The 15,369-nt window shown below is 45.0% G+C and overlaps 1 protein-coding gene across 4 annotated transcripts in view; it reads right to left on the reverse strand.

The window, feature by feature from the left end:
- The window catches only part of LOC115470589 (peroxidasin homolog), a 142,638-nt gene extending 127,576 nt beyond the window's left edge, over positions 1-15,062 (reverse strand). For 3 of the 4 annotated variants that reach the window (XM_030203874.1, XM_030203871.1, XM_030203872.1), the window contains exons 1-2: positions 14,983-15,062; positions 1,472-1,810 (exon numbers count right to left, since the gene is read on the reverse strand). In XM_030203874.1, the coding sequence (XP_030059734.1) occupies positions 1,472-1,810; positions 14,983-15,034 (391 nt within the window). In that variant the 5' untranslated portion in view covers positions 15,035-15,062. The remainder of the gene's footprint in view (positions 1-1,471; positions 1,811-14,982) is intronic. The other variant, XM_030203873.1, reaches the window with a different exon arrangement.
- Positions 15,063-15,369: the final 307 nt, after the last annotated feature.

Genomic DNA, 15,369 nt, shown 5'->3' on the forward strand with positions numbered 1-15,369 from the left:
GCGAGGTGTGACAAGGGGTGGGGTGAGGGTGTGAAAGGGGGCGGGGTGGGGCAAGTGCCCTCTTTTTTGTAGGACAAAAAATGGTAACCCTAGGGACACATATAACAGAAGTCAACAATTCTAAATGCCACACCATGGAACAAAGTCCAATCTCTCCTCCCTCTCACCCCCAAAGTCTGATCCCCTCTCCCTCTCACCCCCAAACAAAGTCTGATCCCCTCCCTCCTGCCCCCCCCCCACAAAAAGTATGATTCCCCAACCCAGTTCTCCCCCTAAGTCGCAGCAGCCTTCCCCCGGCCTATCTTAATAGGCCTGGTTGTCTAGTGGTAGTTGGGAAAAGGAAACCCAACTCTCTCCTGCCCCTCATGACTCCTGTTGAAAATGGCTGCGACCTCTAGCGGTTGTCTCTCCCGAGTCTAACTCGGTGTTTCCCAAGTTGGTCCTGGAGTACCCCCTTGCCAGTCAGATTTTCAGGATATCCACAATGAATATGTATGAGATTGATTTGTATACAGTTCCTCCAATGTATGCAAATCTTTCGTGCATATTCATTGTAGATATCCTGAAAACCTGACTGGCAACGGGGTACTCCAGGACCGCTTTGGGAAACACTGGTCTAGCTTACACTACCTGGTAGTCCAGAGGGCAGTCTGGGCAGGGGGGAACCCCACTTGCTTCTGCCCCTGGTGACTGTAGCAGAAAAATGGTGGCCATGAACTCTAGTGGTAGTCTTGGGATACTACCTCTAGGGCCAGCCCCTATGATGGTACTGAAAGACTACCTGTAGAGATCACAGCCACCATATTTCTATAGCAGCTACCATGTGGAGTTTGCTCCTGCTCAGATTGCCCACTGGATAATTGGGGAGTGTAAGGTAGGCCTGGGAGGTGGAGAGTTACTGGGATGTGGTGGGGGCTTCTATGGTTGGTAAGGGACCCATGGGGGCCCTAAACTTGTAGGGGGGTTCTATAGTTGGGTGGGGCACTTCTATAGTTGGGGGAATCAGGGAGGAGAGACCTTTACCTTGTTGGGGGAAGGGGAGAGAGGGAAGTGAACACATTGGCCAATACATAGTGCCATCCTGAAGCAACATGAGTACTGGCTGATAGTCAGCGCCGACACTCGCATAGCTAAACAAGCATAGTTAGGACAACCTTTTGTGCCGTTCTGCTTATCTATGTGAGTGCTGGCAAAACTGTCAACTCATCCCTGACTCTGCCCCAGTAACATTCCTCTCCTGCTCGACTTAAGATTTCTGCTAATATTCAGTGGCATTGCCCAGTTAAGTTCCACTGAATATCAGCAGCTGGACTGCTGAGCGCAATTTAGATTTCAAGTTTCAAGTTTATTTAACAGTTGTTATACTGCTCATTCGAGAACTTTCTGAGCAGTGTTGGAGGGTTTTCTGAGCCTTTCCTTAGTCACTTTGAATATTGATCCCACTGACTTTAACATAACTGTTGTATCTTACCTTGTATTTGCAGCAGAAACCAAAGTTTAGCTACCAAGGTCCCAGTGGTATTGTAAAGATCCACAAAGTAATATCCAGAGTCCTCGGTGCTGATGTTAGATAACTGGAGGCTCCCGTTTTCATAACCTTTGCATTTGTGCTTATAGACATTCACACAAGTCCAATTCTGTTCTTTGAAGTTAGCTATCTTTGTATTATCCTGCTTCCTCCATTCATACTCCGAACACCTGCGTCCAGTGTGACTGCAGCCTGATGGTATCACGTGCAGGATAAACTCAGCTTGGCCTCCCAGGGCTGCATAGACAGACACATTTCCTTGTTCTAGTTGAGCTGAAAAACCTGTTAGAAATAAATAGAAGAGGGATTGGTAGCAAAATGCAACATTTCATTACTATTTCAATTTTATCCAGTGCAGTGCAAATTCAAAGAAATCGACTGCTCTCTCTTAATGTTCAAAAGATTTGTGGATCGTATCATACAGTAATGATTTAAAAAACCTGTACCCATAATATACACAATATCTAATCTGATGTGATTGTGGCTTGTGCCCAAATTTGGGCGCCAGAAAAAAATTGGCATCCAGCGCTGTTCTAAAGGGTGCTCCAGGCTCAGCGTCCTTTATAGAATAATGTGTACCGCCGATTCCCACACCCAAATTTGGGTGCTAAGGCTTACACCTGCTAAAACCAGATATAATTCCTGGCACCCGATTTGGGCACACTTCTGAGGTATAAGCTGAAAGGTGGTAGAACTAGAGGGCATGAATTGAGGTTGAAGGGGGCACACTCAAGAGTAATGTCAGGAAGTATTTTTTCATGGAGAGGGTGGTGGATACGTGGAATGCCCTCCCGCAGGAGGTAGTGGAGATGAAAAAGTAATGGAATTCAAACATGCTTGGAATAAACACAAAGGAATCCTATTTAGAAGGAATGGATCTGTGGAATCTTAGTGGACATTGGGTGGCGACGCCGGTATTTGGAGAATAAAACCAGTGCAGGGTGGACTTCTACCGTCTGTGCCCTGAGGAAGGCAGGGACAAATCAAACTCGGATATACATAAAAAGTATTACATACCATGTAAAATGAGTTTATCTTGTTGGGCAAACTGGATGGACCGTTCAGGTCTTTATCTGCTGTCATTTACTATGTTACTATGTATTCTATAACACTGTGCATGAATTTCTGGGATGCCCGTGACCTGCCAATGCCCCTCTCAGCACCACACCCCCTTCTGGGTTGCACACTATGGATTTGGGCCGTGTTATGCACATGAAAATCCAAATTAATGGCAATTAACATCAATAATTGTTAGCACCCAATTATTGCTGTTAATTGGCTTATGACCCAATTTATGTGTGTGCACATCTCGGGATCACACCCAAATTTGGGCACCCTTTATAGAATCTGGGGGAATATGTTTATGGGTCCCTTCAGTCCCCTCACTAGCTCAATATGCTTCTGGATTCAAGATCTCATCAATTTTGTCTAGACAAAAGTTGTATACTATTGTGCTACAGCATCCCCTGCTGGCTACAGTAGATTGGCTTGCCTTATATACGCCAGAAACTCCTAGACCCAGATGCTCAAAACTCCAGCGCTAGAGGCAAGAGCACACATCCCATAGCACAAGACAAGTCAGAAAACTAGCCTCTTCCCCCCAGTGCTCAAAGCTAATAGCATTCAATTTTTATGCGCACTATAAAGTAAAAACAAGGGGGAGGAATGTGTCTTGTTCATGTGCACAAGAGTTTTGTGGTAAGCGCAGCTTTTGTGCGCATGTGCAGGCATACCCGGAAATGAAACATACACCAGTGCTGTTCATCTGTGCCTTTAAATATAAGCTTTTCCATTTTTTTTTTCGCTTGAAAGGCTTGTATTTAAGCACATAAAACAGACACCAATGTGTGCTTTCATTTTGGGGTTTGCTCGGACATGCACACCAGTAGCATAGCTAGGTGGGGTGCAGGGGGAGCAGCCGCTCCCCCAAACAGCTGTTTAGAAAAAATGGCGCCTATGTGCCTCGTACTAATAAATATTTGTTTCTGCTCCCTCCCTCCAGAGTCTTTATTCTTTTCCAGTCTCTTCTGCCCGTCTCTTCCATCTGCGTGGTCACTTTTTACTTCCCTGAAGCCTTCTCCCTCCTGCGCAGCATTGCACTGGCAATTCAAAGTCAGCCTTCTGCCAGTGTTGGGGCCTCTCCTCAGGCGCGTCCCACCTCTGCGGAAAACAGGAAGTTGCAATAGAGTAGGTGGGACGCGCCTGAGGAGAGGCCCCGATGCTGGCAGAAGGCTGACTGTGAATCGCTGGTGCAGTGCTGCGCAGGAGGGAGAAGGCTTCAGGGAAGTAAAAAGTGACCACGCGGACGGGAGAGATGGGCAGAAGAGAAGGTGAAAGATGCAACGCTCAGGGGGGCTGGAAAAGGGAGAAAGCTGCCTAGGCTGGAGAAGGGAGAAAGCTGCCCAAGGGGGGGGGGGGGTGCTGGAGAAGGGAGAAAGCTGCCCAGGGAGGTTTAATTGGCCAGAGTGGAAGTGAGCCTATCTAGTCCACTTTAACAAGGGAGCCAATTTGGGTAATCTGTCTCCATCTCCCTCCCCGCCCCGCGCAGCTGTCATTGCCACTCAGTTCAAAGCAAGCAAACTTATGATCTGCTGCATACACGTCGTTCTTTATTGTTGGTCCATCTGTAACAACGCTAAAGCTGTTTCAGTTGGATAGGCAGTGCCTTAAAAGCTGGAGAAGTAAAGAAATAACAGTTGAGTATCACTAAAACAACGTCAAAAAATATTGTTGCTGGTAGAATATGGTAATACTGGGGCCCAGCTAAGGAATAAGTTATTTTGAGTTAGTCTTCACTGGACCAAACTTGCTTTCCTTGTGCCATCACTATCCAGCTGGATAGGCAGTGTCTTGAAAGGTGGAGGATAAAGGATTTTTTAAAAAATATTTGTATCACGCACAGGGTCGGTCTTAGCAAGTGCGGGGCCCTATGCAGACCAATTTGGTGGGGCCCCATCCTAGCCCCGCCCCTGCCCTAGCCCCGCCCACACCCCAGCTCCACCCCATTGATAAGATTATTCAATTTTTAGAAAATTTTTTATTTATGAAATTTCAAATAAAGACAAATGAAGCTAAACTTGTACAGAAAAACTGATTGAAATAATAAGCACAATGCTATCATGAAACTCCCCCCCTCCCCAGAAATTATTCAGTTCAAGTCCACTTCAATTAGTAGTTCCAATTCTCATAACCCCGGGGGGGTCAGAGGTGCGGACACACAATCTCTCCACTGCAAAACACTATACACAAACTTGTGCAAAAACACACTCATAACCTTACCAAACCATAACAGCACTAATTCCAAGGACAGGACGAGCTACAACCTTATGCTTGGAAAGGCAGGACTGTAATTACACCAGGCTCTAAAACACCAATACACTACCTCGTGAAAAAAAACAAAACAAAAAGGGCTGCAAATACTACACACTAGCAGGATACTGCACCTTGATCACACATTAAAAACACATGACACAACAAATATGTAGGCAAAATACTAAACTGGAAAGTTACCTCAAGAAGTCAGACTCAGCATGCAGCAATACTAGAAAAATTGAAACTTACATGCAAAATATCACAGATGCACATTTCTAAAAGCTGACATATTCCAATTAATAAATTCTGAATAAAATACTTTTTTTCTACCTTTGTTGTCTGATCATTTAGTTTTTTCTATTCGCTTTGGTCCCAGTGTCTTCTGTTTTATGCAGTCTTCTTTCCATTTGATATTTTTCTCTCACCAAGTCCACCATCCTCCTGTGTCCTTATGTGTTCTATCTACCATCTGTAGCCCTGTCCCTATCCTTTCTACAGTTTCAGCATCTGCCTTCAAAGTGTTCCGATCCAGCCCTTAAATTCAGCAATTTCCCTCCATCCATATCCAGCATTTCTCCTCTCTCCCCTCCCCTCCATTTCCAGCAATTTCTTCTCTCCCTGGGCCCTGGCTTCCCATCCGTGTCCATCCTTGGCCTTCTCTGCCCTTCCCTCCTCCATCCACATCCAGCAATTGTCCCCTCCCCTCCATTTCCAGCAATTTCTCCTCTCCCTGGCCCATGCCCTCCCATCCATGTCCATCCTTGGCCTTCTCTGCCCTTCCCTCCTCCATCCACATCCAGCAATTCTCCTCTCTCCCCTTCCCTCCTCCATCCACATCCAGCAATTCTCCTCTCTCCCCTCCCCTCCATTTCCAGCAATTTCTCCTCTCCCTGGGCCCTGTCCTCCCATCCGTGTCCATCCTTGGCCTTCTCTGCCCTTCCCTCCTCCATCCACATGCAGCAATTCTCCTCTCTCCCCTCCCCTCCATTTCCAGCAATTTCTCCTCTCCCTGGGCCCTGCCCTCCCATCCACCAATGCCCACCTGTCCCCTGCCCCCTCCATTCAGCCCTATCCAGCAATTCCCCTCTCTCCCTTCCATGAACCCTGCCTTCCCATCCATGCTCCTCTCTCCCCCGCCCTCTTCTCCCCACTGGCAGTCCGGCACCAAGATCCCTTTCCTTTTTTTTCCCTTTTAAATTTACCTCCGCTCCTCTGGCAGTGCAGTGTCAGTGAAGGAGGCGGCGCTCCAGTCCCTACGTCTCTACTCTCTAGCCTTCCCTTCGCTCAGTGCCCTGCCTTCTTCTGATGTCATTTCCTTGACGTCAGAAGAAGGCGGGACACTGAGCAAAGGAAGGCTAGAGAGTAGAGACGTCAGAGCGCCGCTTCCTTCACTGACTGGGCTTCTGGACGAAGGTTAATTTAAAAGCGATAAATGGGCTCAGCGGGGGGGGGTGGGGGGCACCGGTGGCGCCATGAGAGGCACCGGTGGTGCCGCGGGAGGCGGGGGTCGGGTTGGAGAGGCAGAGGTGAGGCGCGCCGCGCGGGGCTCCTTTAAGCGTGGGGCCCTATGTGGCCGCCTCGGTCGCCTCTGCTTAAGACCGGCCCTGATCACGCATTATCCCAAGCAAAGTCAGATTCAGGGTGGCTTACATTTGAAAATACAGTGATACAGAATAATAGAATTTAGTTATATCATGGGAATAAATAGATGGATGTGTCTGAAGTATTTAACAAAGTCGAGATTAGCATATATACCCAACTGGGCATTTAAAAGTATGTTCAGAAATCATAGCCGTAAGTATAGACAGTTATTCAAAGATTATCACATGGGAGGGGAAGGAGATAGGGACACAAAGAGAGCACTACTGGAAAGGGGTGGAGGAGATAGGGACAGAGAGGGGCACCACTGGAAGGGGGAATGGGGATATGGGGACAATGGTGAAATAGGGGTGAGATGGGGATAAAGAGGTAATGCTGGAAAAGGGGGAAGATGGTAACGGGGTAATGCTGGAAAAAGGGGGAAGATGGGGACACAGGACAATGTTAGAAAAAGGGAGAGGTGGGGACACCAGGACGGTAGATGCTATAAAAGTGGGAGATGAGGAGACCAGGTAGGCTTGTGCTGAAAAAGGGGGAGATGGGGACACAGAAAGGGCAGATGCTGAACTTGGGGGTAGAATAGGGACAAGGGACACAGAAGGGAGATGCTGGACAGGGCAAATAGTGGTGCAGAGGGAAAAAGGATGGCACACTTGGAGACAGAAGAAATGTCAGATGGGCAAGAGACCCTGTAAAGGCAGAAGAAACAGAGAAAAACAGAAAAGAGACAGTGGGACCAAAGCAAATGAGAAAATAAATTGTTCAAACAACAGTAGAGGGGCCCAAGTGCATTTTCTTAAGTCATTTTGGATGTACTGCAGCACAGATTTTGATGGGTAGAATCAGGGACTGCAAATCCCACATGAATTTGGGATGTGAGTTCACACTAGGACTGGCTGAAAAATATCCCTTCTGGAACTGGATCACTTGGCAGCTCTATGCACAGCTATTTCATAGTGGGGACATAAAATGAAAGATCAGTGCCAAACAGATGTAGAGAACAAAAGGCAGAAGACAAGAGGCGAGAGAAGAAATGGAAAGGTCAACCTGGAAAAGAATTTGTATGGCTGACTCATGGAACATGGAAAAAAAGACTACTCCCAGACAACAAAGGTAGAAAAAAAATATTTTTATTTAATACTTTGTAAGCACTGAGATGTACCTGCTTTGTAAAATGTTCATTTTTTTTCTATTTTTATTTTGCAAAATACAGGAGAAAATGCATTTCTGTCTCTTTTTTTTGCCAGTATTGCACTGTTTAGAGTCTGGCTTCCTTGGGCAGGGGGTCTCTATTTAAATTGTTGTTGGTTTGGGGTTTTTTTTGTGGCTCCCTATTCTGCATTAGATTGGTAGCATGGAATGTTGTCACAATTTGGGTTTCTGCCAGGTGCTTGTGACCTGGGTTGGCCATGTTGGAAACAGGATACTGGGCTAGATGGACCATTGGTCTGACCCAGTATGGCTACTCTTATGTTATATAGATGAGGGTCTGTCCATGTTCTGCATGTGTGACTGAGGTGAAGGATTCTGCCAGCATTTAGTATCTGTGTAGGAATGTGTAACAGTGCAGCTTGTTCCAGTTTCCAAATAGAAGGTATATTGGTGCTCCAGAGCCCAGTGTAATATATATAGCACTGTCTTCTGATAGGTGGTTTAGGGCTGTTATGGTGTGATAAGTTTTGTGTTCTAGGGCAGTCCTGGAGTATCCCCTTGCCAGTCAGGTTTTCAGGATATCCACAATAAATATGCATGACATTGATTTGCATATACTGCCTCCATTACATGCAAATCTGATATGAGCCTGTAGTACTGACTCCAAGTCAGCGTTTTATGTTTTGGCATCTCTGATCCAGCTGTTTTTTCAGATTAAAGTGATCTTCTTTATATTCATCTGCAGGACATTCTATATTTGTCCATTACATTTGACAGTGAAGGACTGTCGTGTAGCCCCTGAAGCAGCCCTGTTGGGCGAAACACGGCCTGTGTCGGGCTGTTTGTGTGTATACATATATTGCAATTGGTTTCTAATAATAAATTAAGTTTTGTTTGTTAACGATCTGCTCCGTTCATTTTCCATCTTGGAGTTTGCAGACCTGCTGTAGTATGTGCAGCACGAGTCACTCCTTGTGTGTGTGAGTGAGACTAACACGTTGGTTACTTCTTTCATTAAAGGCCTGGTTGAAGAGCCAAGCTTTCACCTGCTTCCTGAAGTAGAGATAGTCTTGAGTTGATGTGTACTTTGACAATGGGCCTGCGCACGGGCAGAATTTGGATTGAGCATACAGGTACTGTACATTCATAAATTATAGAATTCTATTATTTACATGTGAATGTGCTAACATCAAGAAATTTGCATTTACACCAGCCATTGGCACATTTTGGCCATTTGTGCTAATATTCTATAAAGAAAAGTATGCACCTACTTTTCCTTATAGAACAGGCTTAAAATAGACAGATAGCATGTGCTTATAGTAGGTACTCCATTATAAAATTATCCTCTTTCCTCCAATTCTAGAAATGGTTAGCACAGTTACACATACAATTGCATGCAAAACTTAACACAATACTCCAAGGGCAAGGGGGGTCTCACTAATGACTTGTAACCGGATCTGGACTTTCTGTGCCAGCAAGCCAAGAGTGTGGCTAAAGCTAGCTGAGAAAAGTGTTATCAGGAAAGCCTAGCAAAGAAAGAATGCTGCTTTCCAGTCTCCATGGATGTAGTTAAACAGTGTAAGTCTGCCTTGGGAAATTGGGGCCCTGCTCATCCTGCAACACTAGCTCCTGTGCCTACAACATATGAAGACTACCTGGACTTAGCCTGCCTACTTCCCATCAGGGGCGTAGACAGCAGTCCATTTTTGGGAAGTCCCAGGGGTAGACCGGAGGGGCCACGCATTTCCTCCCCCTCTCCCCACCATGTTAAGATCTTACCTTTGCTGGTGGGGATGCTGAAGCCCCACTAACTGAAGACATCTGCTGTCCAACCCCCCCCCCCCCTTCCTCCTCGTGCTTTCTCAGGAGCGAGGGAGGTCAGCAGCTTACTTCCAACTGCCAATGTCAGCATTCCCTGCGCGTGCCCAGTTCTCATACAAACTGAGCATACGCAAGGAGTGCCAGCATCGGCGGTTGAAAAGCAGGCAGCCAACTTCCCTTGATTAGGAGGCAACCGGAGGAGGAGGAGGGCAGTTTGGGTAGCAGATCTCTTTGTCTGACGGGGCTTCGGCATCTCCACCAGCCATTCAAGGGGTACTGCAGTTTTGGAGGGGGCCTGAGCCCAAAATGGGGGGCCCAGGCCCTGAAGGTCCCCTTGTGTAGCCTTACACCACTACTTCACATTATTTTCAGGGATAAGCACAGGAAGCACTGGTAGGTCACTTAGCTCACAATGGACAGTCAGCGAGTTTGGGCATTGGAGAATCTGGAAGCAGTGGTGTAGCCACAGGTGGATCCAGGTGGGCAAATTATTAGACAAAGAATAGAAAACAAAAAATGAGAATGCTATAATGCCTTTGTATCACTCCATGGTGTAATCACATCTCGAATACAGTGTGCAATTCTGGTCACTGCATCTCAAAAAAGATATAGCTGAATTAGAAATAGTACAGAGAAGGGCAACGAAAATGATACATGAAATGGGATGACTTCCCTATGAGGAAAGGCTAAAGTGGCTAGGGCTCTTCAGCTTGCAGAAGAGACAGCTGAGGGGAGATATGACAGAGGTGTATAAAATACTGAGAGGAGTGGAACGGGAAGACATGAATTGCTTGTTTACTCTTTCAAAAATACTAGGACTAAGGGGAACGCAATGAAGTTGCTAAGTAGTAAATTTAAAACAAACCAGAGAAAATATTTCTTCATTCAATGTGTAATTAAACTCTGGAATTCATTGCCAAAGAATGTGGTAAAAGCAGTTAGCTTAGCAGGGTTTGGATAATTTCCTAAAAGAAAAGTCCATAAGCCATTATTATTTTTTTTTAATCATTTTACATTATCATTTATGCACATACATAAAATCAGAAATACGGAAAAGAGGAGAGAATTTAATATTACATCACTCAGGAAATTGAAAAAGAAAAATATTTACTCCTCCTTTTTTCCTAAATTATTAGACCACAACTCTGGATCCAAGTTCAAAGAAATATTTAAAGAATTATTTAAGCTAATAAACGAAAACGGAAGAATTCTTTTTGAACGCAGCCGATCTCAGCTTTTAATTCAAGGCGTGAATCTCTACTCTTTACCAATAATAAATTCCTGAAGTTTCTCAGGCTCAAAGAAAATATAATTCTGAGAATTAAATCGTACTACACATCTACAGGGATATTTAAGGAGGAAAGAGCCTCCAATACTAATCAGCCTAGGCTTCAAAGTTAGAAACGCCTTCCTCCTTTTTTGAGTATCCCTGGACAGGTCAGGAAACATTTGAATTTTTGCGCCTAAGAATTCTTCATTTATATTACGAAAGTACAACTTAAAGACATTATTACGGTCTAGCTCGAACGCAAAGGACACTAACAAAGTAGTTCTCTCAGTTATTACTTCAAGTGAATCCTGGAGAAATTCTGTTAAGTTCATTTGTGGGGTTTCCCCCACAGCCGAGCGAATTCCCATTATATATTGAATTTTAGTCATTGGTGGTATATTTTCCTCCGGGATATGTAAAATCTCTTTCAAGTACTTCTTAAACATCTCCAACGGGGCAATTAATGGAGATTTTGGAAAGTTCAGTATCCGCAAATTATTCTTACGAAGCTGGTTCTCTAAATGTTCAAATTTCCTATTTTGAATATTTTTTTTTTTGGAAACTAAAGCAGTAAATGTTTTAAAAGTTTGTACCTCACTGTCCAAAGCCTCCATTTTAGTGTCCTGGGCTTCAAGCTTGATCTTGAAATTCTCCTGCTCCGGTTTAATCTCCAACAATTCCACTTGAGTTGTCTTGGAAATTCTTTCTAGAGTAGCGTTCATGCCTTGAATGGCTTCCCATACCATCTCTAGGGTGACCACAGCCGTTCTGTTTCGTTCTCCGATAGTTCCTGCAGGCGACTCCTGCAACAGCAGACTCCCGGACCGAAGTCCTGACTGCCCTGATGTCTCCGCGGGAGAAGAAGTTGCGACGGGGCCTCCTTCTACAGCCCCAGGGGCTAACCGATCTCCGGATCCCTCATGGGGCTGTTCCTCCGACGCCGCTTTTCCACCTGTAGGTCTCGGAGGGGCTGTGAAAGGGGGAGGACTCAGAGAGACTCCCTCCAAGCTGTGCTCCGGCAAGAGCGTCGGAGCCGTCGAGGCGCTCAACGAGGATCCCGGCGTGCGCACCACTATCGCGGCTAATATTCCCTGCCGCTTGGTGGAAGATTCTCCCTGTCTCGAGGAGGTGAGTACAAGGGATTTCCCCTTTCTTTTTCCCATAATGGGTGTTAGAAAGGTCCAATGCTCAAGGGAATCACTTGGCGTTCAGGAGGTGTCCGCTCGCACATCCGTTTCAGGCGCCATCTTGGATCGCTTTCCCCATAAGCCATTATTAAGATGAACTTGGGAAAATCCACTGTTTATTTCTAGGATAAGCAGCATAAAATTTGTTTTACTATTTTGGGATCTTGCCAAGCACTGGATTTTCCACTGTTGGAAACAAGATACTGTACTTGATGGACCTTCGGTCTATCCCACTATTGCAACACTTAAGTTCTTAACCACAACACTTTAGTCACTTATTATATGCGCACACCAGACACCTTCCCCCGATATTAGCACTATTTAACCGGTCAGAACCGCTGCTGACCAGTTAAATAGTGCTTAACCGGATATCCACCGATATTCTATGGGGGGATAACTAGTTATCCCATGCTGAATATCCTCGGTTAGCGGTTGGCAGATAGCCAGTTATATCGCCTCATATAAGATGTAAGTGTGTACACCTAAATGTTTCACTTTAACCGGTCCTTTAATGGAAGAAGTAACTGCCTTGCTAGTCACAGCAACGCCAAGGGTGGCCCATCCCAATGCTGGACATCTACCACCGCAATGTTGAAGATTGAAGACCAATGAGTGAGGTTTATCTCGTGGTCCCCAACCATGTCTAAAACTAGTTCTGGTAGATGCACATTCCAAGAGCTGACATATTCAAATCAATAAATAGGAAGTGCAATTATTTTTTCTACCTTTGTTGTCTGGTCATTTAATTTTCCTCATCTTGTTGGTCTCAGTCTCTGGTTTCTGCTTTCCTCTGTCTTCTCTTAACTCTTGCCAAGGTCTTTTGGTCCATTTGCCATTTCTTCTCTCTCCATGTCCACTATCCATCTTCCCTCTGTGTCACTATCACCCTGTCTAGCATTTCCCCTATGATCCTGCTCCTATCCTTCCATCATGTTAAATATTCCTTTTCCCTGTGTCTCTATTCTTGCCCTATCCTGTTTCCCCAACTCCCCTCATGTGTCATCATCCTTTGTGTCCCTATTCCCCCCCCCCCTCAACTGTCTGGTATCATCCCTCTGTGTTTTTGTCCCTCCCCATGTCCAGTATCTCTCCCTATCCCCACTTCCTCATGCTTTCCTCCCCAGGAATTCAGCAAAGATCCCTCACTAGCCTGCTCTTGACCCCACCCCCCACTCTCACTTCTCACAGGTCCACTTTCTCTTTCTCTTCCTCCTTCCCTCACATATCCCAGCATTATTTCTTTTCCTTCTCTCCCCTGTATTTACCTCCCTTTCCCTGCAGGTCCTGCATCCTCTAGCTCTCCCCCTCTCTCATGGTATGGCATCTCTCACTCCCCTCCTTCCTCCTCGCTGGTTCAGCATCTCTCTCCTGCTTCTCTCCTGGTTTGGCATCCCCCCCTCAAGGTCTGGCATCTCTTTTCTTCCATTCCCTCCTCTTCCCCCCCCCCCCCCCCCCACCGCAATCTGGCATTTCTCTCCTTGCCCTCCCCCCACCACCACAGTGATGATGTGGTGTCTCTTTCTCCTTTCCCCCTCCCAATCCATGAGTGCAGCATTTCTACACCCTCTACCCTCTCCCTGTAGGATCTGATACCATTCTTTTCTTTCCCGCTCCCTGCAGCGCTGCCTTCCTTCAATCTTCTGGGATACCAGCAGTGTCAGTGAGCTAAGCACACTGCTTCAGGCGGCCCTGAAAGTTGTCCTTCTGCTACAACTTCCTGTCCCTGTATGGGTGAGACACTGCAGAGGGAAAGCTTCCGGGGCCACCAAAGGCAGTGTGCTTACCTCACTGACACTGACGCTGCTGGCATCCCTGAAGATTAAAGGAGGTCAGAACTGCAGGGAGCGAGAAGGAAGAGAGTGGTACCGGATCCTGCGCATACGTGAAGGGTGGGGGATTTGGCGTATAAGCTGGAGTCTGGAGCCAAATGCATGATACTTGGTATGTCTGTGGTTACACACACTCAAGGAGTGACACTGGCTGCACCTACTATAGCAGGACAGGTTTATCCACTCCTACCCTAGCTGAGATTGCATTCATGCACCTTTCTGACTTCATGTGCAACTTTCTTTAAATTAGCCTCCTTATTTTCTAACTTCTGTTACTCTTTCTTATATATCTATATATTCCAACTTTGCTTACACCCTATGCTGTCTAATAAAATGTTTTATTACGTATTATGTTGTATTGATGTTGTAAGTAGCATACTATGCTATACCTTGTATTGTTATTTGAATATTTTTACTGCTGTAATTGTCTATTGCTTATGTTTGACTTATATTTGCTAAACACTGCCTTGAATGAATTCCTTCAAAAAGATGGTAAATAAATCCTAATAAATAAATAACATTTAGCAGGTAACTTGCCCATGCTCCATCCACATGTATACCCCCTTGCATTTATGTGCTCACTCACATTATACAATACCGCTGAGCACTCAGCTTGCATTTATTTACGTAAGTGCACATTACAAATGTGTAAGGGCTAATATTGTATAATATTAGCATACAATTGATGCTTACATTTAAGCGTCCTATTATATAATGAGGAGATATATATAATCATGGGGGGGGGGAATGTAAGAAAAAAAATGATCAATATAGGAAAATTTAAAAAAACACAAAAAATTGGTGCACCATTATTTTGATTTATGTTGTACCTACCATTATAACATAATTTGAGTTGCAGCCTAGAGATATAATCAGGGGCAGATAGTAGCAGGCCTTTGTGATCAAGGAGAAGTAGCTTGTAAGTAATCCAGTAGAATACTGGTAACTAGTGTTCTTGTTGCAATAGAGGGGAAACACTATCAAACTTTGGGCATTATATTAAAGCTTAACTATGAGTTGTAAGCTCTTCTATGTCATTCTCTTTAGCATGTGTCTCCTCTGCAGTGAAATCTTTCAATTCCTCAGGCCCAAGTAGCACCTCCATAGGGCAACTGAGCCTCTTAGGCCCAACTGCCAGGAGTCTGGAACATAGATCCAGGCCTCCAAACACAGTCTTCTTTATAATATAACCCACAAATAAATCTCATCTCACACATGCAGTACATAAATCTATAAACTTATCATTCGGCAAAGGCTGAAAAGGAATTAGGCAGAGTTTCTTACCCTGGTCTAAACAGAAGAAGAGGAGGAAACAGAGATGAAAGTGCGGAGGCATCTCAACTGAATCCAGATCACAAACTAAACTACAAGATAGAAAACACTGAAAGGAAAAAAAAAGGAAGGAAGAAGCAAGATGGGTGAGATGAGAATAATTTTGTGTGATTGCAACATTTCCTTGTTGAGATAGCTGAGTGGTTTACTGCACAGGCTGTGAAAAAAAATTCTAACTTAAAAATATAAATATAGCTCCAGTTATGAGACTAGAATATGCCACTAACTAACCTATATATGACCATTTGCTGAATGTACATTACCTCACTATCATAAATGTGAATAGTAGGGTATACTGTTATTTGACATAAAGACCTTTAGGAAAGGAAAAACATTGAA

The sequence above is a fragment of the Microcaecilia unicolor genome, chromosome 5 (genome assembly GCF_901765095.1).
Source record: "Microcaecilia unicolor chromosome 5, aMicUni1.1, whole genome shotgun sequence".
Taxonomy (NCBI): domain Eukaryota; kingdom Metazoa; phylum Chordata; class Amphibia; order Gymnophiona; family Siphonopidae; genus Microcaecilia; species Microcaecilia unicolor.